This window comes from Bombus pascuorum, chromosome 6 (assembly GCF_905332965.1).
Source record: "Bombus pascuorum chromosome 6, iyBomPasc1.1, whole genome shotgun sequence".
In the NCBI taxonomy this organism is placed as follows: Eukaryota; Metazoa; Arthropoda; class Insecta; order Hymenoptera; family Apidae; genus Bombus; species Bombus pascuorum.
In genome coordinates this window covers 13337993-13359708 of record NC_083493.1, presented here as the reverse complement: position 1 = coordinate 13359708, position 21716 = coordinate 13337993, and the positions used below count along the sequence as shown (strand labels likewise).

At 29.5% G+C, this 21716-nt stretch overlaps 7 protein-coding genes across 11 annotated transcripts; 4 read left to right on the top strand and 3 right to left on the bottom strand.

Moving 5' to 3' along the window:
• Positions 1-495: 495 nt before the first annotated feature.
• On the top strand, positions 496-5021 carry LOC132907696 (tryptophan 2,3-dioxygenase). Its single transcript, XM_060961045.1, has 7 exons — positions 496-1218; positions 1494-1663; positions 2144-2346; positions 3700-4059; positions 4132-4381; positions 4457-4550; positions 4633-5021. The coding sequence occupies exons 1-7, from the start codon at positions 1190-1192 to the stop codon at positions 4802-4804; spliced, it is 1278 nt and encodes a 425-aa protein (XP_060817028.1). The 5' UTR covers positions 496-1189; the 3' UTR covers positions 4805-5021.
• On the bottom strand, positions 4897-7537 carry LOC132907702 (cathepsin O-like). 2 transcript variants are annotated; one of them, XM_060961054.1, is made up of 7 exons: positions 7271-7537; positions 6699-6837; positions 6282-6517; positions 6058-6206; positions 5924-5989; positions 5236-5504; positions 4897-5147 (listed from the first exon to the last, which is right to left on the bottom strand). In XM_060961054.1, the coding sequence occupies exons 1-7, from the start codon at positions 7454-7456 to the stop codon at positions 5110-5112; spliced, it is 1083 nt and encodes a 360-aa protein (XP_060817037.1). In that variant the 5' UTR covers positions 7457-7537; the 3' UTR covers positions 4897-5109. The 2 variants fall into 2 exon arrangements, with proteins under 2 accessions (XP_060817037.1, XP_060817038.1); XM_060961055.1 differs by having other exon boundaries at positions 5924-5974; positions 7271-7535.
• A 646-nt stretch (positions 7538-8183) lies between these two features.
• Positions 8184-9688, top strand: LOC132907709 (small ribosomal subunit protein uS3-like). The gene is made up of 4 exons (XM_060961063.1): positions 8184-8269; positions 8646-8968; positions 9042-9229; positions 9290-9688. The coding sequence occupies exons 1-4, from the start codon at positions 8237-8239 to the stop codon at positions 9472-9474; spliced, it is 729 nt and encodes a 242-aa protein (XP_060817046.1). The 5' UTR covers positions 8184-8236; the 3' UTR covers positions 9475-9688.
• A 671-nt stretch (positions 9689-10359) lies between these two features.
• Positions 10360-11908, top strand: LOC132907710 (small ribosomal subunit protein uS3-like). Of its 3 annotated transcripts, none has more exons than XM_060961066.1 (5): positions 10360-10495; positions 10872-11194; positions 11268-11455; positions 11516-11713; positions 11805-11908. In XM_060961066.1, the coding sequence occupies exons 1-4, from the start codon at positions 10463-10465 to the stop codon at positions 11698-11700; spliced, it is 729 nt and encodes a 242-aa protein (XP_060817049.1). In that variant the 5' UTR covers positions 10360-10462; the 3' UTR covers positions 11701-11713; positions 11805-11908. The 3 variants fall into 3 exon arrangements, with proteins under 3 accessions (XP_060817049.1, XP_060817048.1, XP_060817047.1); XM_060961065.1 differs by having other exon boundaries at positions 11794-11908; XM_060961064.1 differs by lacking the exon at positions 11805-11908 and having other exon boundaries at positions 11516-11736.
• Positions 11909-12581: 673 nt separating this feature from the next.
• LOC132907707 (Krueppel homolog 2) lies at positions 12582-14428 on the bottom strand. Its single transcript, XM_060961060.1, has 6 exons — positions 14282-14428; positions 13709-13876; positions 13462-13643; positions 13291-13358; positions 13045-13178; positions 12582-12974 (listed from the first exon to the last, which is right to left on the bottom strand). Exons 2-6 carry the CDS (start codon positions 13873-13875, stop codon positions 12761-12763), a joined length of 765 nt encoding a protein of 254 aa, XP_060817043.1. The 5' UTR covers position 13876; positions 14282-14428; the 3' UTR covers positions 12582-12760.
• Positions 14429-14521: 93 nt separating this feature from the next.
• On the top strand, positions 14522-17854 carry LOC132907701 (retinol dehydrogenase 12-like). Of its 2 annotated transcripts, none has more exons than XM_060961052.1 (7): positions 14522-14655; positions 15417-15592; positions 15905-16012; positions 16102-16275; positions 16355-16562; positions 16652-16850; positions 17220-17854. In XM_060961052.1, the coding sequence occupies exons 1-7, from the start codon at positions 14627-14629 to the stop codon at positions 17412-17414; spliced, it is 1089 nt and encodes a 362-aa protein (XP_060817035.1). In that variant the 5' UTR covers positions 14522-14626; the 3' UTR covers positions 17415-17854. The 2 variants fall into 2 exon arrangements, with proteins under 2 accessions (XP_060817035.1, XP_060817036.1); XM_060961053.1 differs by having other exon boundaries at positions 14535-14655; positions 15452-15592.
• A 722-nt stretch (positions 17855-18576) lies between these two features.
• On the bottom strand, positions 18577-21374 carry LOC132907713 (ras-related protein Rab-30-like). The gene is made up of 5 exons (XM_060961070.1): positions 20933-21374; positions 20624-20707; positions 20338-20521; positions 19742-19893; positions 18577-19663 (listed from the first exon to the last, which is right to left on the bottom strand). Exons 1-5 carry the CDS (start codon positions 21017-21019, stop codon positions 19553-19555), a joined length of 618 nt encoding a protein of 205 aa, XP_060817053.1. The 5' UTR covers positions 21020-21374; the 3' UTR covers positions 18577-19552.
• Between the last annotated feature and the right edge of the window lie 342 nt (positions 21375-21716).

Below are 21716 nucleotides of genomic sequence, written 5' to 3'. Positions count from 1 at the left end.
TGATAAATGAGGACAGGGTCAATGTTACGCAATGTTTCATTACTCTCCGCAATACGAAAACAATCGATGTTCTGACCTTTTATGATAACGCGTTGATAGATAGCGAAAGAAAAAGCAATTAATATATTGCGAAAGATTAACGATCCCACGAATTAAGAATATTTCAATACTCTGTAGAAATATGTGTAGAAATACTACTCGGAAAAATATCTTCTATTCATATAATTTGCTAAACCCGTTAACAATACAGAAACGTAAAAAAGTTAATTTTATAAATTTGTCACTCAATCACACAATTTGCGAGATCTATCGTCTCGATCATGCAACTATGCTGATTTAAAAAGTTCATTCTCGCGACATCTAGCATTTACATGTCAGACTATTAATTTCAAAGCAGGTAAACGAATGCCACTTTTATTTTTAACAGTAGTACAGGTAGATTTTGCATTATCGATCAATATATATATATAAGCATATAGTAGGATAACTTAAGAATTTCACAATTTATGAAATCGTTCATAATTCTGAATCATTTTAATTATTGTGCCATCTTTAATATAATTAAAGACCACTTATCAATGATGAAACTTCTAATTTTTACATATTCGATATTTCGATGATTCGATATTCTGTAATCACGAAAATAAAGACACGTGTAATAGAAGGATCGACTTATCGATTAAAAAACTCTATTCCTTCTATTCATATATACATATATGATAACCCGTAGAAAATAAAATTCTTTTGTCAATAATCAAACGAAGTAGTGTAATAACATTCTTCGCAGATACTAAAATGTTTATAGATGGTTTTCTAATATAGAAAGACAGGCAAAGAAGCTTGATCAACAATCGTTCATTCACGTGCCGTCCAACTTGGAAATATAAGAGGGATAGTTTCGCGAGTCGGTGGTCATTCAGTTTGTTCAGTTGTGGCTCAACCACCTACCTAACAACATGTATCCCTTTATGTTATCTGCAACTGAGTGGTGCTCGTTGAAACTTGACAAAATGTCATTTTGAACTGAGAGCTTGCCTAAAGTGAACTGTTAGCATTGCAATTCATCGTGACATTTATTTATTATTAAATTTTTAATTGTTGTTTCAAAGTGACACATTATCTCCATATGTAACTATAGTACAATTCGACAAACAAAATTTGAAGCATTTTCGATACTTTCAAATAAAAGATGGCGTGTCCCTTATCAGGTGGTATTGCGTAAGTAATCTTTTAAAAATATTTTTTTATTATATCGAAATCTATGTAATGTTTGGTAATTCTTGATTTAAATGATGAAATTGTACATTCCTCCGACGATAATCATTTTTTCGATTTAAAAATAAATAATCGTCAAAATTAATCGTTATGCGAAATGATCAAACATTTTGAATCAAATAATTTCCGTTACATTTTGTATTGAATATGGAGTGCTTTAAATAAGATATAAATTAATGAATTTAAATTTAACAATAAAATTGAATTATTTTTTTTAGAGAAGATCATGAGACTGATCATCAAGAGACTGATCAGTTGACCGAAGGTTCGGGTATGCTTTACGGTGAATACCTTCGATTAGATAAAATCTTAACCGCACAAAGGTTACTGAGCGTCGAATACAAGAAGGAAGTGCACGATGAGCATCTTTTTATCATCACTCATCAGGGTAATAATTTTTATCGTTGCAACATTCGTAACAAATTATGGACTATATTATGCAACAGAGGTTTGACTTTATCTATTTGTATCAAATTATATTTCTTGTTTCTCTATAGTACTATATGTAGCATGAATATATTACTCATGCCATTAAAAATTATTTCAAGTACTATACTGTCATTCTTAGTTAAAATATCTTATCTAGCTTCTTTATCGTTTTTCAATATATGTTCCAATATTTGATGATACTCGTCTTTTTTTAATAATGTTATAGATAATAGAAATTAGATACTTGCAATTGAATGAAGAAGGATAAAGATAGCATAAGAAAAATGATGAAAGATCAGTTTTCTTCAATTTCGAAACGGTGTTTCAAATAATAATAATTGGTATATTCTTTTTAAGTAAAAAGGGCAATACACGAAATTTAATTTGATAAAAAGAATGACTACCAAAGGAATTATATTTTTCTATCGTTGATCCATAGCGTATGAACTCTGGTTCAAACAAATTATCTACGAATTGGACTCGGTCAGAGTACTTTTCAACTCCGAACCAAGCAGCTATGATTTCAATGGTACCTCTAACAATCTCACTGCTCTCCAGAAGACTCGAATTTCCCAAGTTCTGAACGAATCAAGAACGCTGGAAATCTTGAAGAGATTAAATCGCATCGTTCTCATATTAAAAGTAAGCAAAGTCGGAAGTTCTTGACATAATCCTATCTCATGGATGTTACGATAAAAATGGTTGAACGATAAAAGATTGTTTAAATAAAGAGGAAAATAACGGTAAATAGGTTTCCCGCGCAACGCGCACATCGTCGGGTAATCCTATACTCTAGGAAAAGAAGGCCAGTGGCCATATGTTGACAATGACAGTGATGGAAGGAATGTGAACGACCCTTAATCGGAAGCCAATTAGAGCATTGATACTTATGACAAAGGGTGCTTCAACGTTACATCTAATCACATTTCGAACGTCATCTTTCAAAATTGGCATACGTGCTACTTTACAAATCACAAGTAGAAGATACTACAAAAAATATTTGAAACTTTCAAGACACGATAATACGCAGATGGCAACACGCATCTGCAGAAACAGACGTATCGTTTCATTCTTACGCGACATTTGCATTTTCAATTAATCAAATAACGAAAACTTTTATATTTGTCAAGTAAATTCAAATAATCAAGGAAAAAATGAAGTCCGACTTGCGCTAATAGGATTTGTTCTCTGTAAACTCATATTTCTTTCCTTTTTACAAATCATCTATTTTAAAAACAATGTCCTTTAAAATATTGTACGCTTTTCACGATTGTCGTATAATCAAAATCACATGAAAGTTTGCTAAGCGGATCAAGGTTCTTAGCAATGCGACACTTTTTCATCGCTATCACTTTTCTCCTCCTCTTTCATGTCGGAATAAGAAAGACTGTGGGAACTGTAGAAATAACAGTGGGATCTAAGTAAGTTAATACCGCTGGACGATATGCGACACCCAGCACTGACACGCATAGATCAGTTAGGTAACAAGCGCATTGGCGCTCTTTCCATACCACAGAATACAGGTGTGGTTACCACGTTTTCTTCTCTCGTTCTATTGAAAAATTATGTAGCAGGGTTAAGTAAGTGGGATTTAATACGGGATACAATCGTGTCCTTTCAGAACTGCTATTCAAAATGATGTTTCCACCAGAACCATAACGAGACTAGTATTTGAGTTACGACCATATTCAATGTTATTGATTTTTTATTTCTCTTTCATGTCTCTGTTTTTAAATTTGATTATTAGAATAGCTGTAAAAAAATTATCATTACTCATCTTAATGATTACTTCTTCCTCGTAAGATAAGAACATAAACGCGGAAACCATAGAAATGCAAGTACGGTTGCTTAGACGTAGACTCGGTAAGATCGATTGAACGTCTGTATACAAAGACAATAGATAAACCTTAAAGGTGTACATATATTCGATATTGAAAATGTATAACATCCAAAAGATGACATTCTTCAATATTCATGCGAGTATGTATCTTCCAGTTGCTAGTGGACCAAGTAACAATTTTGGAAACCATGACGCCGCTGGATTTTATGGCATTTAGAGACTATCTATGCCCAGCTTCAGGTTTTCAATCGCTACAGTTTCGTTTATTAGAGAATAAGTTGGGTGTGAAACAGGAGCACAGAGTCAAGTATAATCAAAGTTACGCCAGAGCGTTCGGAAGGGATCCAAAAGCTATCGAGGCGATTAAACGTTCGGAAGATGAACCTAGTCTCAGTTGCCTTGTTCAGAAATGGTTAGCAAGGACACCGGGTCTAGAACCTCATGACTTTGATTTCTGGGGGAAATACAAAAAATCCGTCGAGGAACTCCTCGTCGAGCAGGAGCAACTTGCTCAAGTAATCATTTGCTTTACGTATGCAAATAACTTTATGTTGGAGAAGCGCTAATGCTCCTCATTGTTTTCATAGAAACATACGAAGGAACAAGTCAGAAATTATCATTTGGCAAATGTACGTTCTCGGAAAGCAGTATTCGAGACGATCTTCGACGAATCTCTTCATAATGCGCTCGTATCTCGAGGAGAGAGAAAATTCGTGTTCGGCGCTCTTCAAGGTGCGGTGATGATTACATTATACCGCGACGAACCAAGATTTAGTCAACCTCATCAAATTTTGACCGCATTAATGGATATCGATTCTCTAATTACTAAATGGAGGTGTAAGAAAAAGTATTTACTTGATCTAAGCATTTTATAAGTGGTTAAAATACTTGAATTTCTTTTTTGCCCGCCAGATAATCATGTTCTGATGGTTCAAAGAATGATTGGTTCCCAACAACTTGGAACCGGAGGATCTTCGGGATATCAATACTTAAAATCTACTTTAAGGTTGGTATATTTATTTATATGTTTTTATGAAAAATATTCTAAATGGCGTGTTTCATTAATAACTTATATTTTTCGTTGATAGTGACCGATATAAAGTATTTTTAGACTTATTTAATTTGTCCACATTTTTGATACCTCGCCATATGATTCCGCCGTTAACGAAAGAAATGAAGACAAAATTATCCATTGACTGTAACGGATGGAATCCTGATGATGATCAAAACAATTCTGGATATACAGTGGATGATACATAGAAAAATAAGTATGGCTCGATACCATGAATGTTAAGATACGTAAGTAGGATGGGTAATGAAGTATGAAACGCATAAATATAGAAACGATGACATAAATCTCTATTTTATTTTATTTTACTTTAACATATATATTAGAATATTTGTAAAAAATATATAAATGGCCGCAATTGTATAACAAATATTGGAAATATAATCTTATGAATGTTATTGTTATTAATATTATAGTCGCTTTCTAACACATTTATACATCTTAGGATCGATATATAAAATACTTTCTTCAAACATCTCCACCTATATCGATCACCTTAAAGAATATCTAATGACGAAACTTGATTCGCTATGCCTGTTAACAAAAAACAGGATTCAATATAAAATTAATAATAAATATATTTTTTTCCATTATGTGTAAATGGAAGATAAGAAGCCCATACCGCATAAATTATTGCCTATTCCTATGTACATATAACCTTTATCGCCAAAGTTTGTTCCCCATGAATTTTTTATAATATAATGTGGTATGGCAGCTGATTTGTCGTATCCTATTATCTGCACAGCGTGATTCAGATTATCAAAGGAACCATCACAGTGATATTGTATTACACCACCTAAATAATTTTGCCAAGATAAAGCGTTTACTGCTGCCGCCACTGGTCCATGAGTGGCCAGTGTTATCAATAGCTCATCTTCTGCATCTACGAAACTAAAGTCCGTTAAACCTTTAATCTTCTTAACGGCAAACGCTCCAGGCGAATATTATTCGTTATAGATTGCAGATAACATCTATTTAGTTAACAAATAAATGAAAACTTTTTATCCAAATTTTAATTTATCAAAATTTGATTAACTTTTCAAATAACTTTTCATTCAATTAGATTCGCAAGAAGAAGCTATGATTTTTTCTCAATAGTATCACTGCATACATGTCGTACGAATAACATTAACCGGTTAGCTTATGTAAGACAGACATTTATAGCTAATTATACATGTACAAAACAACACACATTCATGCCATAATACGTTACGTCTTATTTTTTTACCGATTGAGAATGTCTAATACTTAAATATAATCTTTCATTTGAAATTGTTAATGTCATGTAGCATATAATGCAATTTTCTTACTTATCACAATTAAAATCCCGTATTTTTACACCAGATGTCTTGTCTATCATTCTGCAACAACAATATCTTAAAATTAATTGTTGTCCGTGTTCCATATTCTTTAAATATATTTTTATTTATTTCAATATACTTACTTCCCGAGTTTACACATACTTGTCTTTCCTACAAGCGGATAAGTTGATTCTTGAAATATTTGAACTTTAGACGCTAACAACCACGAGAGCAAACTACATATGTCCCCACCCTCGCATCCAAAATTACTGTTTTTCGCACAGTCAATCATCTATCAAAGAAATCAGAAAAAAGATTTTTACCTTCATTTTTTACTATAATTAAGAACATATATAAAATATCCTACTTCTTGTACGCTCAGCATATACAAAGTGCCATTTTTGATTGCATACATCGATTCAACCACTTCAATGGTACTGAAAGCCCAACAAGCACCACAAGATCCTTGACTTCGTACTGGCGTAATTACTCCTTTATCTCTCCAATCGAATCTTAAAGGTATACTAACTGATTTTTTCACCCGGTTAGTAGATTGCAACAAATGATATCGGCGATGATAAGATTCATTCACGTGCTTCTCTCCTAACGAATTATTTATTTATTCACATTAAATATCTATGCTGTATCATGACTTGTTTGTTCATATCAATGTAATAAAATCAATATCACAAAACTTTTAGTATGAACTTGTTTTAATTTGAATTTCGTGTTTCAAGATTTCTTTTAAAAAATCGTGTTACTTTCAAAAGATTTTATTGCTCACCCCTTGCTGGTAAGTCAGGTAAGAGAGCTAGCGACAGAAATTCATCTTCTGACATATCAGAAAATTCGGTGAGTCCATAATAAGCGCTTTCTTGTGATGGTCGAAGACCATTCATCTTTTCTATATGCCGCAATGACTTCTGTAATAGAAACATAGTTATGTGCTTTTTTTAGTTTCAGTTTAGTTTGAAAAGATAATTTATTGTTTTCCTTATTTTGTTATACACGTGCGTTCTATTATGAGCATTGGGTAACTTTTAGTTTTATCATTTCATTTATCATTTATTTGCTTGATAATAACTTCTAAATTTTATAATTGATTCTCAATTCTGCAAACATAGTTAATATTACGTTATCAAACTGGTCCATTTTTCATCTAAATGAATGTTATCATTTCGAAAATTTATAGACAATAAAATAGATAAAAATAAAACAGGAGTGATCCGTAAGGACGCGGGAAATTTTCAAAACCTACATCCAGTAACGAATGTGTCATAGTCAATAATTACAATCATGCGAATTATTTTGCCGATTATATAGTAGTTTCACGAACAGTAATCTCTTGTAGCTTACCCGAAATTGGTTAAACCGTTCCTCGTATTCCGTTGGATCATTTCTATAAGATTTATTATAACGCATGACATAATTCTGAAAAAGCTTAAGATCTCCGTTGCTAGTATCAGGGCTCACCCTAATGGGTATCGCCAAAAAACATAAACTCACTACCAACACTACAACTGCCACTGTCCTCCACTCCATATCGAGAGTACAACATAATTACGAAGCAAGGTACTTCACGACAAAGCAACTAAACCTATCCACACGTACATCTTTATTGCATCACTCAATATAATGTACGTATATAACGTTCATCTAAAGGTATATCACAATATGTATGTGTATGTTGATAGCACCAGGACCGTAAGAAGTAAATTTAATTAGTATCATAATGGTGGTCAATATATTCATATTTTCTCAATAAAGAAGAGTAACTGACAAATACAATATTTATACTTTTGCAATAGTTCTTTATATATCATGTTATTCCAAAACATTCTTTCATTACATTTAAGCTGTTACATTACTGTTTCACGTAAAATTGTACTCGACAATATGTTTGTCCTTTTTTACATACAAACAAGTAGCACGTTAGGGGTAAGGGTTATCCAGTGAATTTATCGTTTAACAACTTGCATATATGTTTTAAGATAATTATTCCACAGAATGCATTTGGGTATTTTGCTGTATATTGTACATAATAGTACGTTTGAAAGATCTAGTGTTTTCCCTAACTTCCTTCTAGACTCATAAATCTGCTAATAATATTAAACTATTTCGATTTAAATTTTCTCATATTAAAAAAGAACGTTAACATTTTTTGTGAAAAAGGGATACCTCTTCTTAATATTTATAAGCAATATCTTTTTACTAGGAACATTAATTTAATGCTCGCATGATATCATACGTACAAGCGTATCATTTCCGCTTCCAGTTGTGCCTTTTCCGTTTTGAATTCTTTTCGTGTTGTCAGCGTCAAACATGGACAGCCGTTCTATCTCGAAGAAAAGAAAGGTTTGTTATATTTTCATAATTTATGTCTAATGATTTGTGAAGATATGATGTCCGCTATAATAATTAAAGTTATATAAGAAATATTTTATCCAAATGCAAACATAAATGACGTTTGAAATGAATACTTTCGCGGTGTTTTCGTTCGATACACGTGACTTACGCCTTATGTCTCAAACATTTTTAATATTGTGCTTCCATGGACATTGAAATAATTTATGTACATTACCACATGAAACGAAATATGTTAGTCAAAGTTCTACTTTATATTCGGTGAAATTACGTTTATGTCAATAGACGTGTACTTACAGGTTAATTTACAACCTTTTAAATCCTATATACCAAATGTAATTATTTATTTAATATCTCTGTTTCTTAGTTTGTCGGAGACGGTGTCTTCAAAGCTGAATTAAACGAGTTTTTAACTCGAGAACTTTCGGAGGATGGTTATTCAGGGGTAGAGGTACGTGTCACTCCTCATCGTACCGAAATTATATTGCTGGCAACGCATACACAGAGCGTTCTAGGAGACAAGGGTCGGAGAATCAGAGAGTTAACCTCTGTGGTTCAAAAACGATTTAATTTTAAAGAAGCACAAAACATTGAGTTGTATGCTGAGAAAATTGCGACTCGAGGTCTTTGTGCTATAGCGCAAGCAGAATCTCTCCGATTCAAGTTAATTGGAGGTTTAGCTGTACGAAGGTTAGTTTAAACATTTATATAAGTTATGTAAACTTCTTGTACATAAATTGTATTATTTCTATACAATTACAAGAGCTTGCTATGGAGTTCTACGCTTTATTATGGAATCAGGAGCAAAGGGTTGCGAAGTTGTCGTTAGCGGCAAACTTCGTGGACAGAGAGCAAAATCCATGAAATTCGTTGATGGTTTGATGATTCATTCTGGTGAACCAACCAACGAATATGTAAACACCGCAACACGTCATGTCCTTCTTCGACAAGGTACGCTTGGCAACAAATTAATGATAAAAACAGGTTCTAATTTAATTTATTTCTTATTAGGCGTACTTGGTATCAAAGTGAAGATTATGCTGCCGTATGATCCTCATGGCAAGACGGGTCCTAAAAAACCTCTCCCAGATTCTGTCTCAATTGTTGAACCAAAAGATGAGGTGTTTCCTACCCAACCAACATCTGAAGTGAAAGCATCGAAGGATTTGCCACAACAAATGCCACTTGCGGTATAATTTATATGTAAATGTAAATAAACTTTATTGTAAATAGCTATTTAGGATAATTTTTAGATAATTAAATAAGATTTGTTTGTAATAAAATTATTTTAAAGTATCTTTTAAGAATAACTACGACTGAGACAATTATCCACTGTTAAACACTGCTTTACCAGGAAATCCATAGAATGACTCATATTTGTATAAAATAATAATAAAATTATTTATTTAATATGCTTTCAATGCTCATTGATCCTTTCCCGAAAAAAGTGAAGGGGGTCTGTGTAAACTATCAAAGAACCTTTAAAAAATACGAAAATATATCTGGTAATATGAAATATGTATTATGTTATAACATATAAAGTGTTCCCAATTTTTAATTCACTGAGTTTTAAAGTAGATGAATTTATACACATAAAAATTAAAATATATAAAATGATCTGTCTTCTATTGCAATTCACACGAATAGAATATTTATACCTTTACAATAGTTCTTTATATATCATGTTATTGCAAAGCGTTCTTTCATTACATTTCTGCTGTTACATTAGTATTTTACGTAAAAGTTGTACTCAACGATATGTTTGTCCTTTTTTACATACAAACAAGTAGCACGTTAGGGGTAAGGGTTATCCAGTGAACTTATTGTTTGACAACTCGCATATTTTTTTTAAGATATTTATTCTAAAGAATACATTTGGGTATTTTGCTGTATATTGTACATAACAGTACGTTTGAAAGATCTAGTGTTTTCCCTAACTTCCTTCTAGGCTCATAAATCTGCTAATAATATTAAACTATTTCGATTTATATTTTCTCATATTAAAAAAGAACGTTAACATTTTTTGTAAAAAAGGGATACCTCTTCTTAATATTTATAAGCAATATTTTTTTACTAGGAACATTAATTTAATGCTCGCATGATATCATACGTACAAGCGTATCATTTCCGCTTCCAGTTGTGCCTTTTCCGTTTTGGATTCTTTTCGTGTTGTCAGCGTTAACCATGGACAGCCGTTCTATCTCGAAGAAAAGAAAGGTATGTTATATTTTCATAATTTATGTCTAATGATTTGTAAAGATATGATGTCCGCTATGATAATTAAAGTTATATAAAAAATATTTTATCCAAATGCAAACATAAATGACGTATGAAATGCATACTTTCGCGGTGTTTTCGTTCGATACACGTGACTTACGCCTTATGTCTCAAACATTTTTAATATTGTGCTTCCATGGACATTGAAATAATTTATGTACATTACCACATGAAACGAAATATGTTAGTCAAAGTTCTACTTTACATTCGGTGAAATTACGTTTATGTCAATAGACGTGTACTTACAGGTTAATTTACAACCTTTTAAATCCTATATACCAAATGTAATTATTTATTTAATATCTCTGTTTCTTAGTTTGTCGGAGACGGTGTCTTCAAAGCTGAATTAAACGAGTTTTTAACTCGAGAACTTTCGGAGGATGGTTATTCAGGGGTAGAGGTACGTGTCACTCCTCATCGTACCGAAATTATATTGCTGGCAACGCATACACAGAGCGTTCTAGGAGACAAGGGTCGGAGAATCAGAGAGTTAACCTCTGTGGTTCAAAAACGATTTAATTTTAAAGAAGCACAAAACATTGAGTTGTATGCTGAGAAAGTTGCGACTCGAGGTCTTTGTGCTATAGCGCAAGCAGAATCTCTCCGATTCAAGTTAATTGGAGGTTTAGCTGTACGAAGGTTAGTTTAAACATTTATATAAGTTATGTAAACTTCTTGTACATAAATTGTATTATTTCTATACAATTACAAGAGCTTGCTATGGAGTTCTACGCTTTATTATGGAATCAGGAGCAAAGGGTTGCGAAGTTGTCGTTAGCGGCAAACTTCGTGGACAGAGAGCAAAGTCCATGAAATTCGTTGATGGTTTGATGATTCATTCTGGTGAACCAACCAACGAATATGTAAACACCGCAACACGTCATGTCCTTCTTCGACAAGGTACGCTTGGCAACAAATTAATGATAAAAACAGGTTCTAATTTAATTTATTTCTTATTAGGCGTACTTGGTATCAAAGTGAAGATTATGCTGCCGTATGATCCTCATGGCAAGACGGGTCCTAAAAAACCTCTCCCAGATTCTGTCTCAATTGTTGAACCAAAAGATGAGGTGTTTCCTACCCAACCAACATCTGAAGTGAAAGCATCGAAGGATTTGCCACAACAAATGCCACTTGCGGTATAATTTATATGTAAATGTAAATAAACTTTATTGTAAATAGCTATTTAGGATAATTTTTAGATAATAAGATTCGTTTGTAATGAAATTATTTTAAAGTATCATTTCAGAATAACTACACTGAGACAATTATCCCCTGTTAAATGCCGCTTTACCAGGAAATTCATAGAATGACTCATATTTGTATAAAATAATAATAAAATCATTTATTTAATATGCTTTCAATACTCATTGATCCTTTCCCAAAGAAAGTGGAGGGGGTCAGTCTAAATGATCAAAGACGTTATTAAAAAATACAAAAATATATCTGGTAATATGAAATACCATAACACATAAAGTGTCCCCTATTTTTAATTCACCGAATTTTAAAGCAGATGAATTTATACACATAAAAATTAAAATGTTATATAAAATAAATTACAAAAATAATAACTGTTAGAAAGAAAGGTTTAAAAAATTGAAACCACGAGATTTAACATTTTATATGTTACAACCTAATACACGTTAGTGAATATTTCCATAGTTCTCTCCATATATTATAATGCAAATTTAATTATTGTTTAATAACAAAGCAACAATATTGGAATTTTAGGAACTGAGAAATAATGCATCAGATTATATTTTAAATATATTCACTGTATGAAACACATTGTACTATGCACTCATTTAAATTCTATATAATTTAAAAGTACATAATTATAATCTTATTGTAGATGGATATTAAAGATCATGAAATATTAAAAAATCAATTGTTATAATTATTTATTTATATACTTATACTGGTTTAGTAAATAAATTCTAAATCTAATTCCTTAATAAACTGTATGAAACAGTCCGCAAAGAACTTGTTATCATTTATGATGTTCAAACAGGGGTACAAATATTAATTAAAATTTTTAAATATTTGGTATTTCTCATATTCATTTTAAATAACAGATTATAAGTTTGTTGTTTTTTACATTTGCACTCAATTTGTCATTCAGTTATGTGAAATTATTATTACATGGACCCTAGAACCCTAGGAAATTTGTTTTCATAATTTAATACACCTGTTTTAACTGAAAAATTACTGACGCACAGGAGCCATTTGTTGTGTAAGTGATAATAGACCTTCAATTATTCGTCGCACTATAACTGGCATTGTTGGTTTTCTTGAGACTGAACTTAGTCCATTTCTGATTTCATAGAAAACATTACGGGTGAAAGGATTTCTTTGTGATGCGAGACGGAATTTTAAGAATTGGAAATAAATAAATGGTGTCAATAAACCAGCACGTCCCCTGTAAGAAGTTGCTTTTATAAATTATTTGTATATCTAATTTCAGAAAATTAATAAATGTTAGTACGTACGTAAATACAAGAAGAACTGTGAAAGGTAAGATAATTATCTCAGATAATGCACAAAGTCGTAAAATATTTCGTGATTGAAACTCCACCAGAGATATTAACAGGCGTGCTCCCCACCAACTATTTTGTCCTAAACACTAATTAAAAAAGAACAAAATAACTACTAGTTACCATAATGATGACTGTGCATCATAGAGTTATGTTAGCATGATATGACTCAGCATTGAAAAATGAAACATTTCTACTTACATCAAGCAGTGTAAGAGAACCACTAGCAAAATGCATCAATGCAAATAAAAATATAGGAGTTAACACCACTAATTAATAATTCAGGAAAAATAATTCTATTACATTTTATGACAAATCTATCTAAGCCAAGAAGTGTCTTACTTTATATCTATTATCATATAAAAAGGATACATGTAACAGGAGCAGTATAGAGGAATATTAAAGAATAAAATAAATAATGGCAGGAATCTTCAATAAATAAATGTTCCAAAAATTGTCGATTCAATTGAACATGTGGCACTCTTTGGTGCAGGCGTAGTGCACTAGTTGCTGCATTACTCATTAATACTTTATAATAAATATTATAAGAATTACTGAAATATAAAATACAAAATTTAATTTTTTCATTCATAGAATAAAATAATTTGTAACAACATACCCAAATATTGGAATGATATAACCAATAGTAAATATAAGAGTGAAAAGTCTTGTAACCCATAATCCAACTTTAATCTTATTATCAATGATGTGTTGCTTCAAAGCAAACCAGCCTTTCTCCATGTGTACTGAAGTATCTTCTGGTGTTGCACTTGCAGTATCTGCCATTCTGTATATTAAAGATAATTCAAACGTTATAATTTCTAGATTCTATATCATTTACATGAAAGCTGTGTAGAATATCTTTTTTCACATTTTCATTACATTTAAAATAATTATTGAAAAACACATTCAAAAATATGGCAAAATTATGTAAATCGCGTCCTATTTTCTAAAGTGAAAGCAACTAATTTGAATAAAATGTTTAAATATACAATTCCTCGCATATAGGTTAAAAATTTATTAGTTTTACTATTACTAGGAAAAGTTTTAAATCCTATAAAGTATAAACAAAAGTGAATGCTTTTAGGAAATATTTAACCCAATTTTTTATTAAGTATCAGAATCCTATTTACAAACTAAATTTTGTATCAATGAATTATTTTTCAATTGTAATCATTTAAATGGTACTTACTTTATAATTAAACGTCTGTTCACTAAATAAAAAAATTTCAATTTCTACAAACACTTGCATAAACGTAAATTGCAATGAATACAATAACGTAGTGCATCTGCGTAAATTTACTACCTACATATGTATAATTTCCTCAGATATCTTAATAATTACTTTGAGTTTCGAGTTAAAGATTTCTAACTTCTCTGATAGATGGTGTGGATATGGTCATCAGTTGCCTACCGCACTCTACTGGTATTTTATTGAATTATAGGATAATTGGTTTTTGAAGAAAAAAGATATACTATGTAAACGGTGTTTTTATTTTAACATTCTTTATATTTTAGAAATAATAAATTTTTACCGATGCATTCATTACGTACATTATCTGCAACGTAAATATATATTTATTATTATATTATTATAGCATAAGTAATCATTTATCTTTATTTGTAATTAATTTTGATTTGTAACTATACGTGTTGATATATGCATTTGTGTCGATAATTCAAAAAAATTATTGCGATCTATAGATATGTATTTCTAATCAATCTTTATTAATGAAAATGTATTATAGATTTAAGGATACTTTTGAGAATTAGAGGGTTATAAAATATTTTAATTAAAAATGAATATTTTACAACATATTATTCACAGAAACGATGATAAAAAAAAGCATTTGACTCTTATTTATTGGTAAATTCGATTTAAGTAAGGAAATATGATTTGTAAAACGCTTTTTAATCATTTTTTAATAAGCAATAACCGTAATATTATAATCGTAAATTGTGATATTACAGTTATCGCTTAAATTAAATAAATATTAAAGTAATACCTAATGAAGATTAAAGATAAAAATGAAACTAATGTTTTCATTGAAAAATCGAATTATATAATGTAATATACACGCTCATGAATACATTTACACTTAACAAATGCAAAGTGTACACAAAAAGTATGAAAATAACGGTACAGATATTTTTAATTTACATACGGAAGTAGCTCAAGTATAAAGAGACGAAGCAAGAAAATACTCGACTTTATTTTAATTCGATTCTTTGTTTTACCCGTAATCGTTACTTTAGCACAAGAATTAATTTGTCTTCAAAATTGTAAAAAGAAAATTAATTTTTTAAATTGCTAAATGTAAATTTAGAAGAATGCTGCTCATCGGCACGATTTGTACTGTAGTTGCAAGTGGTTTCGTGTATCATAAGTTACGACAAAATCGTTCTTTGATAGCCGAAGAATTATTATGGAACATAAAATATAATTTACTAGCTATCAAAGACATAATAAATACATGGATGAAGGGCAAAAGAAATAAAAATGGTAAGTGTTAAATATGTTTGGTGCATTTGTAAAATTTTCTATAGGTTTAAAATTTAGAGTATGACGTGAATGCAGTATGTTGGAATTTATGTCTTTATAAAAAGAAACTGTTGGCAATAAAAATTATAATAATCTGTTAACATTATGTAACTAAATGAATTTTTTAGAAAAAAGATAAAAAACTACTAGTTTATATATTAATACAAAGTCGATAAATATTAAAATAATATGAAATATATTAATGAAATGTTTATAATTAATAGGAAATTATGATATTTTGATGTGTATATATATTTCCTTTCCTTTCTCAAGATTATTCACCTCAACCAGGAAGAGTTGCAATTGTAACAGGAGGGTCTAGGGGGATTGGAGTTGAAGTAGTAAAAATGTTTTTAGAACTTGATATGGAAGTAATAATTGGTAAGTTTAAAAACTAATTAAGTTCCATTTATTTATGAAACTTATTTCTTTCAATATTTTATATAAATTTTAAAATAAAAAATTTTCAGCTTGTAGGACACCTTCTGCAGGTGAGAATGCTATTCTTCAAATTAGAGAATCTGGTGTCAAGAGTGGACAAGCAAAAGTATATAAACTTGATAATACTTCTTTGAAGTCTGTAAAGCAATTTGCTATGGAGATAAAAAGAGACTATAAACAGATTCATGTCTTAATTAATAATGGTAACTTAATTACAAAGTAAATAACATAAATACATAAATGATTATTAAATCAAAATTAGTATAATTTTACTATTTGTAGCTGGTGTCATGTTTTGTCCTTATCAAGAAACAATAGATGGCTTTGAAGAACAGTGGTCTGTAAACTATTTATCACATTTTTTATTAACAGCACTACTATTGCCATTATTGAAAATTGGTGGACATTCTGAACAATGTAGTAGAATTGTTAATGTTACTTCGTGTGCTCAGCTCTTGGGGGAAGCTAATTTCAATGATGTTAATAACAAGTATTATATTATCATTCTATTTTGCATTTCATATTGTTTCTCTTTTACACTTAATAGATTCATTGATGTAAATTCTGTTCATTAATTAGGAGGAAGTTCCTTACTAAATTTGCATATGCACAAAGCAAACTGGCACAAGAAATATTTACAAAAGGATTACAGCATCTTCTAGAAGAAAAGCAGTATTACATACAAGTTTATTCTGTACATCCTGGATTAGTATATACAGAACTTTTTATACATTCTTATGTTTGGAAATTGAAATTACTTACTCAATATTTTTTTAAGGTAAATGTATCCAAATCAAATGCAGTAAAACTTCAAAGCCCGTTTATAGGAACTAGTTTTTATATACCGTCAGTTATATGAACTCGTAACTCAACCTCTATCATTTAAACTACACTGGAGTGTAGTTTCAATTATACGTACGCGTATTCTGAAGTCAACATATCCGTCTATTTTGTCTAAACTGACATATAATTTAACACAATTTGTATTGAAATTGTTGTTCAACTTCAGTTTGAATGTCAACTTCTTTTATTGAAACTCATAGCAGTAGCTCTTATTCAAATTCCACTTTGTCCCCCAAGCGATTCGGATAAACAAAATTCTACTGTATCATAATTATAATTGGAATAATACATTTTTTTTTTTTAGACTCCCAGACAAGGGGCTACTCCAATTGTCTATGCAGCTTTAAGTAAAGCAGTTGAGAATTGTGGTGGTATATATATAGATAATTGTTATCGCAGTGAAGGTCATCCAGATGCTTTGAATTCATCTATACAAAAAGAATTATTTGAATTATCTCTTCAGCAAGTACAGCTAAATAATTTTTTTCAGTATGTATAGTGAATTATGTATGTATGTATAATAAAAATTTAAATTATAGATACTAATCTTATTCACTTTGTACTTAAATGAATTTTATAGGATGAAGTAAATAGTAAAGTTACAATTATATATATATAACTGAATAGTATAATAATCATATTCATTTGGAAGGAATAACCTTTTAAATGAATGTACACATATTTCTGATTTATTTATTTATGTAGAACATTATTAAATGAAATTTTGAAACTTTTACAACAAATTTATATGGCAGGGGAGTGTTGCAAATCTTGCCAATTAAAAATAATATGAAGTATATTTTCTATAACATAATTCATTCTGATACCCAATTGCAATATATTTTAATTTACATTATGTATATATTAGATATAAAATGTGAACACATTTCGTATAAAATAAAGTTTTATAAATAAAAAATGCTATAAAACGAAACAAAATCGTTTGTCATTTATTATAGTACCTTTTAAGTCTATTACTGATCGGTTTGTATAACATACAATATATATTATCTCTATATTTTAGACTACGTTTTAAACAATACACAGATTTAATATTTTTGTTAGATATCTTCTTATCGAGTTTTGTTTAATCAAATTAAAAATCAGGCTTCTTATAATTATCTTTTATCTGTACACAAACTGATATGTTTTTGTCAGTATAATTTTATTATAAACTTTTATGCATGTTTTATATAATTTAAAACTATAAATATTATTGCACAGTGGTTGCGAGTAGACAGTAATTTGAAAATCTACTTACAAACTTTATGCTGTTAAAACAACATAATTGTATAAAAATCACAACAACTTTAAGTAATACAATATACAATGTCGTTATATATTTGAAATAAGTTAAATACACTAAATAAAACTTTTTATATTAATGAAAAATTACATGAAATGTTTTATTTCCCTACGCATTGTAATCTAATATTAATACAAACTATATGATGTACAGCTGTCAATACAAATACAGATAAACAATTTCAAATATGTTTGTGAAAAATATCCATACATGATTTTATTTTATAAGTATTCAACTTTTAAATTGTGTGAAATATAGAAAATAAATACACAATGTACATATATTTAATTTTCTTAATGAAAACTTGTAAAAAGTGGAGGTGACCCTTTGTGTAATAATGTAATCACAAAAAACATGAGATGGTATAAGTTATTATTCATTTTTTGTATTTAAAATATAAAAAGGTATAAAGACTAGAGTGATGTGCTAAAAAATTGTGTTATTGATATAATAGTACGAACAACAAATGTCTTATTTATAAACATAAATAGTAATAAAAATCTATAAAATACAACGTCGAACAATGCATAGACGGAACAAGCATTATCTGTCATTTAAGAATTATAAATAAAATCTTAAAAGATACAACAAAACTTTGGCTGTGTAAATGCTGCTAACATAATCTTAGTCAATTATTATAATAAGCAATAATCAAGTAAAAAATTATTCATAATAATTCTTACTATTTATAATAAATCGTACATATACGGAACTTTGCTTTCATTTTAAGTTTCACTTGACTTTTAAAGTAGCAAACATTTTTGTGTATACTGCGGATGTGGAAAAATCTTGGACGATGTTAGGCTTACATTTTTTAGTAGAAATCTTATATTTGTAATGACTTCATATTCAGTCACCAAATATGAAATACTTATTTGTACTTTCTGACATAATAAGAATATTATAGAACATATAATAAACTTCCATTTATGGGCACAACATTAAATGTCAAAAAACAGGCGTCCAACTTATTTATTATTCAAATAATGCAATCATAAAATTATAACAAAAAGACTTTAGTTAATATCTATAAGAACACATATGAGAACAAATATTTGTCAACATACTTAAACTTCATTTTAATCTTAAATATTATATATTTTTTGCAACAAAATTGTCAATATAATCTTCATGATATAACACTAGATGCTAACATATAATATCAAAGATGTTCTAATATTAGAATTCTTTTTATTTAGTGGCAGAAGATTGACTAATATTGCATTCAATCCCTGTACTCTATAAAAATTATATGATAGTGTTCTACGTACATATTTAGCAACTGAAATTATGCATTTTCTGAATGACTTAATAATAGATATAAAAGCTAGTTAAGAAAGTCGACTACAACCACAGTTACTTGTATCACCAATTGATGTCGTTTTTCCATTTATAGAAGTTGCATTTGTTTCATATCTAGGTAGTTCTTTACTGCGTGCTTGCTACAATAATATATCAATTTGATTACAGTTAATCTTCAAATAAAAATTATTTATGAAAGTGTTTCGTCATCTTATTACCTCCATAAGTTCAGCTGCTATTTCCATGAATAGTCGTTCTACATTCTCTGCTTCCTTAGCAGAAGTTTCTAAAAAATACATTCCATGTCTTTGTGCAAAATCTTCTCCTACATGTGTTGGTATTTCTCTATCTTCTCGATCAATTTTATTACCTAAAGAAATAATTAAATATATTTAATATACAGACTCTGGCTGAATAATATGTAAAAATAGACACAATATGATTCCTTATGGATGAAAATATAGAATAAAGCTTTTTAATTTTCTGTTTAGATTACGAGAAAGTCGAGATTGAAAATTTGTCAATATATCATACTTATTATGATTACTTAAATATAGGTAATTCTGGTCTAGACAAGACTAAATAATTGACAAGAAGTTATTCTATATGTGAAAATAAGTCAGAAATGTAGAACAAAACTTTTTTAAAGATGCTTTGTTTCAGAGAAAAATAAGTTTGAAAATTCATCATATATGTATACTAGACCTAAATGTGTACTAAATGTATACTATAACTAAATATGTTCAAACTCTATTTTCTTCAGAATATAGCCTTAAACGGAGAAATTTTATGAAAAATAACATACATTACTTACCTACTAATATCCTAAGAACTTTATTACTTGCATATTCTTCAATTTCTCTTAACCAATCTGGTAAACAATCAAATGTAGGTTGACAGGAAATATCATAAACCAAAATCAAAGCATGAGCTGACCTATAATAACTTTGTGTTATTGAACGAAACCTTTCTTGACCAGCAGTATCCCAGATTTGAAGCTAAAAAAAGAACAATATTAAGTATGCATAGCACAAAATTATTCTGAAAAAATATATCTGTATATATTGGATGAATCATAATGCATTACATCACATGCATACCTTAACTTTCTCATTTTCTACTTCTACAGTCTTAATCATAAAATCAACACCTATTGTTGCACCCTGACCTGGGGGAAATAATCCCTATAAGACAAATGTATATATTAATTAATAAGAATGCATATTTAGTGTATTATTTTCTAACTGGACAATCCATATAAGGCATTATCATATCACAAAAACAGATGGAACAGCTTACATAGAAAGTATGTAAGTTAATCAAATTTATTTATTATAACAAATTTTCTTATGCTTTTGTTAATAACTAATATGATTTAATTAATTATATAAATGTGTATACATATATACCTGGGTAAATCTGCGCACGAGGCAAGTCTTGCCGACACCCGCATTTCCTACGAGCACAACTTTAAAGAGAAATTTGTAATCCTCCATCACATTCGCACCGTATTACGGTCAGGAACCTTATGCAAAACTAACGAAGCATCTGCAAGCACGACACGTACAATTTCCGCAAGCGTTCACTGTAACGATGGACCGAAATTTTATAATGTACTTCTTTTTAATGAAATTCACTTTTTTCCATTAACTCTAATAAAAACTGTTCGTGACACTATTCGGTATTCTCTATTTTTACGATTTACTGAATACACGATGTTCCATTTTTATAAAATAAACACAGAAACAAGTACTTAACAAAAATCGTGACTAACTTTCCAGACTTTCTGCCATTCTGTCAAAATGACGTTTTCTCTCGTCCCCGCCATTCAATTATGACGTTATCATGATTTAGAAATAATACAATTTCGAAGTTGCCTATTGTACATACATATATGTATAAACTTCAAAATTCCCTATCGTTTCTTATTTTATTCTTAAATAATTTCACTCCATTTCGTTTTTTGTATGTTACAATTGTATAGGTAATATTTAAATAATTGTAAACTTAAAAATAATAATTAATAATAGCTATTTGCAATATCATAGGTAATAATTTTATAGATAATATATTTACGGATTAAAAAAAATTATTTTACTTATTTATTGCAATTAAATAATTAACAGTTAAATTCTTGAAAACATTTAAGATATTTCTAATAATTCATTAAATAAATTTCAATAGACTTCGTAA

Coding starts and splice junctions, on each gene's coding strand:
- LOC132907707 (XM_060961060.1), bottom strand. CDS start 13,875: ATGGCAGATACTGCAAGTGCAACACCAGAAGATACTTCAGTACACATG. Junction 13,644..13,708: donor TATATCATTCCAATATTTGG/GTATGTTGTTAC, acceptor TTTATATTTCAG/TAATTCTTATAATATTTATT. Junction 13,179..13,290: donor GTTCTCTTACACTGCTTGAT/GTAAGTAGAAAT, acceptor TTTTTTAATTAG/TGTTTAGGACAAAATAGTTG.
- LOC132907696 (XM_060961045.1), top strand. CDS start 1,190: ATGGCGTGTCCCTTATCAGGTGGTATTGC. Junction 2,347..3,699: donor GCATCGTTCTCATATTAAAA/GTAAGCAAAGTC, acceptor TGTATCTTCCAG/TTGCTAGTGGACCAAGTAAC. Junction 4,060..4,131: donor AGCAGGAGCAACTTGCTCAA/GTAATCATTTGC, acceptor TTGTTTTCATAG/AAACATACGAAGGAACAAGT.
- LOC132907710 (XM_060961066.1), top strand. CDS start 10,463: ATGGACAGCCGTTCTATCTCGAAGAAAAGAAAG. Junction 10,496..10,871: donor CTATCTCGAAGAAAAGAAAG/GTATGTTATATT, acceptor TCTGTTTCTTAG/TTTGTCGGAGACGGTGTCTT. Junction 11,456..11,515: donor TCATGTCCTTCTTCGACAAG/GTACGCTTGGCA, acceptor ATTTCTTATTAG/GCGTACTTGGTATCAAAGTG.
- LOC132907702 (XM_060961054.1), bottom strand. CDS start 7,456: ATGGAGTGGAGGACAGTGGCAGTTGTAGTGTTGGTAGTGAGTTTATGT. Junction 6,518..6,698: donor ACCTGACTTACCAGCAAGGG/GTGAGCAATAAA, acceptor ATAATTCGTTAG/GAGAGAAGCACGTGAATGAA. Junction 5,990..6,057: donor AGTATGTGTAAACTCGGGAA/GTAAGTATATTG, acceptor ATTAATTTTAAG/ATATTGTTGTTGCAGAATGA.
- LOC132907713 (XM_060961070.1), bottom strand. CDS start 21,019: ATGGAGGATTACAAATTTCTCTTTAAAGTTGTGCTCGTAGGAAATGCG. Junction 19,894..20,337: donor AGTTCTTAGGATATTAGTAG/GTAAGTAATGTA, acceptor TTATTTCTTTAG/GTAATAAAATTGATCGAGAA. Junction 19,664..19,741: donor TAGCAGCTGAACTTATGGAG/GTAATAAGATGA, acceptor ATATTATTGTAG/CAAGCACGCAGTAAAGAACT.
- LOC132907709 (XM_060961063.1), top strand. CDS start 8,237: ATGGACAGCCGTTCTATCTCGAAGAAAAGAAAG. Junction 8,969..9,041: donor GGAGGTTTAGCTGTACGAAG/GTTAGTTTAAAC, acceptor TACAATTACAAG/AGCTTGCTATGGAGTTCTAC. Junction 9,230..9,289: donor TCATGTCCTTCTTCGACAAG/GTACGCTTGGCA, acceptor ATTTCTTATTAG/GCGTACTTGGTATCAAAGTG.
- LOC132907701 (XM_060961052.1), top strand. CDS start 14,627: ATGCATTCATTACGTACATTATCTGCAAC. Junction 14,656..15,416: donor TTACGTACATTATCTGCAAC/GTAAATATATAT, acceptor ATGTAAATTTAG/AAGAATGCTGCTCATCGGCA. Junction 15,593..15,904: donor GGGCAAAAGAAATAAAAATG/GTAAGTGTTAAA, acceptor TCCTTTCTCAAG/ATTATTCACCTCAACCAGGA.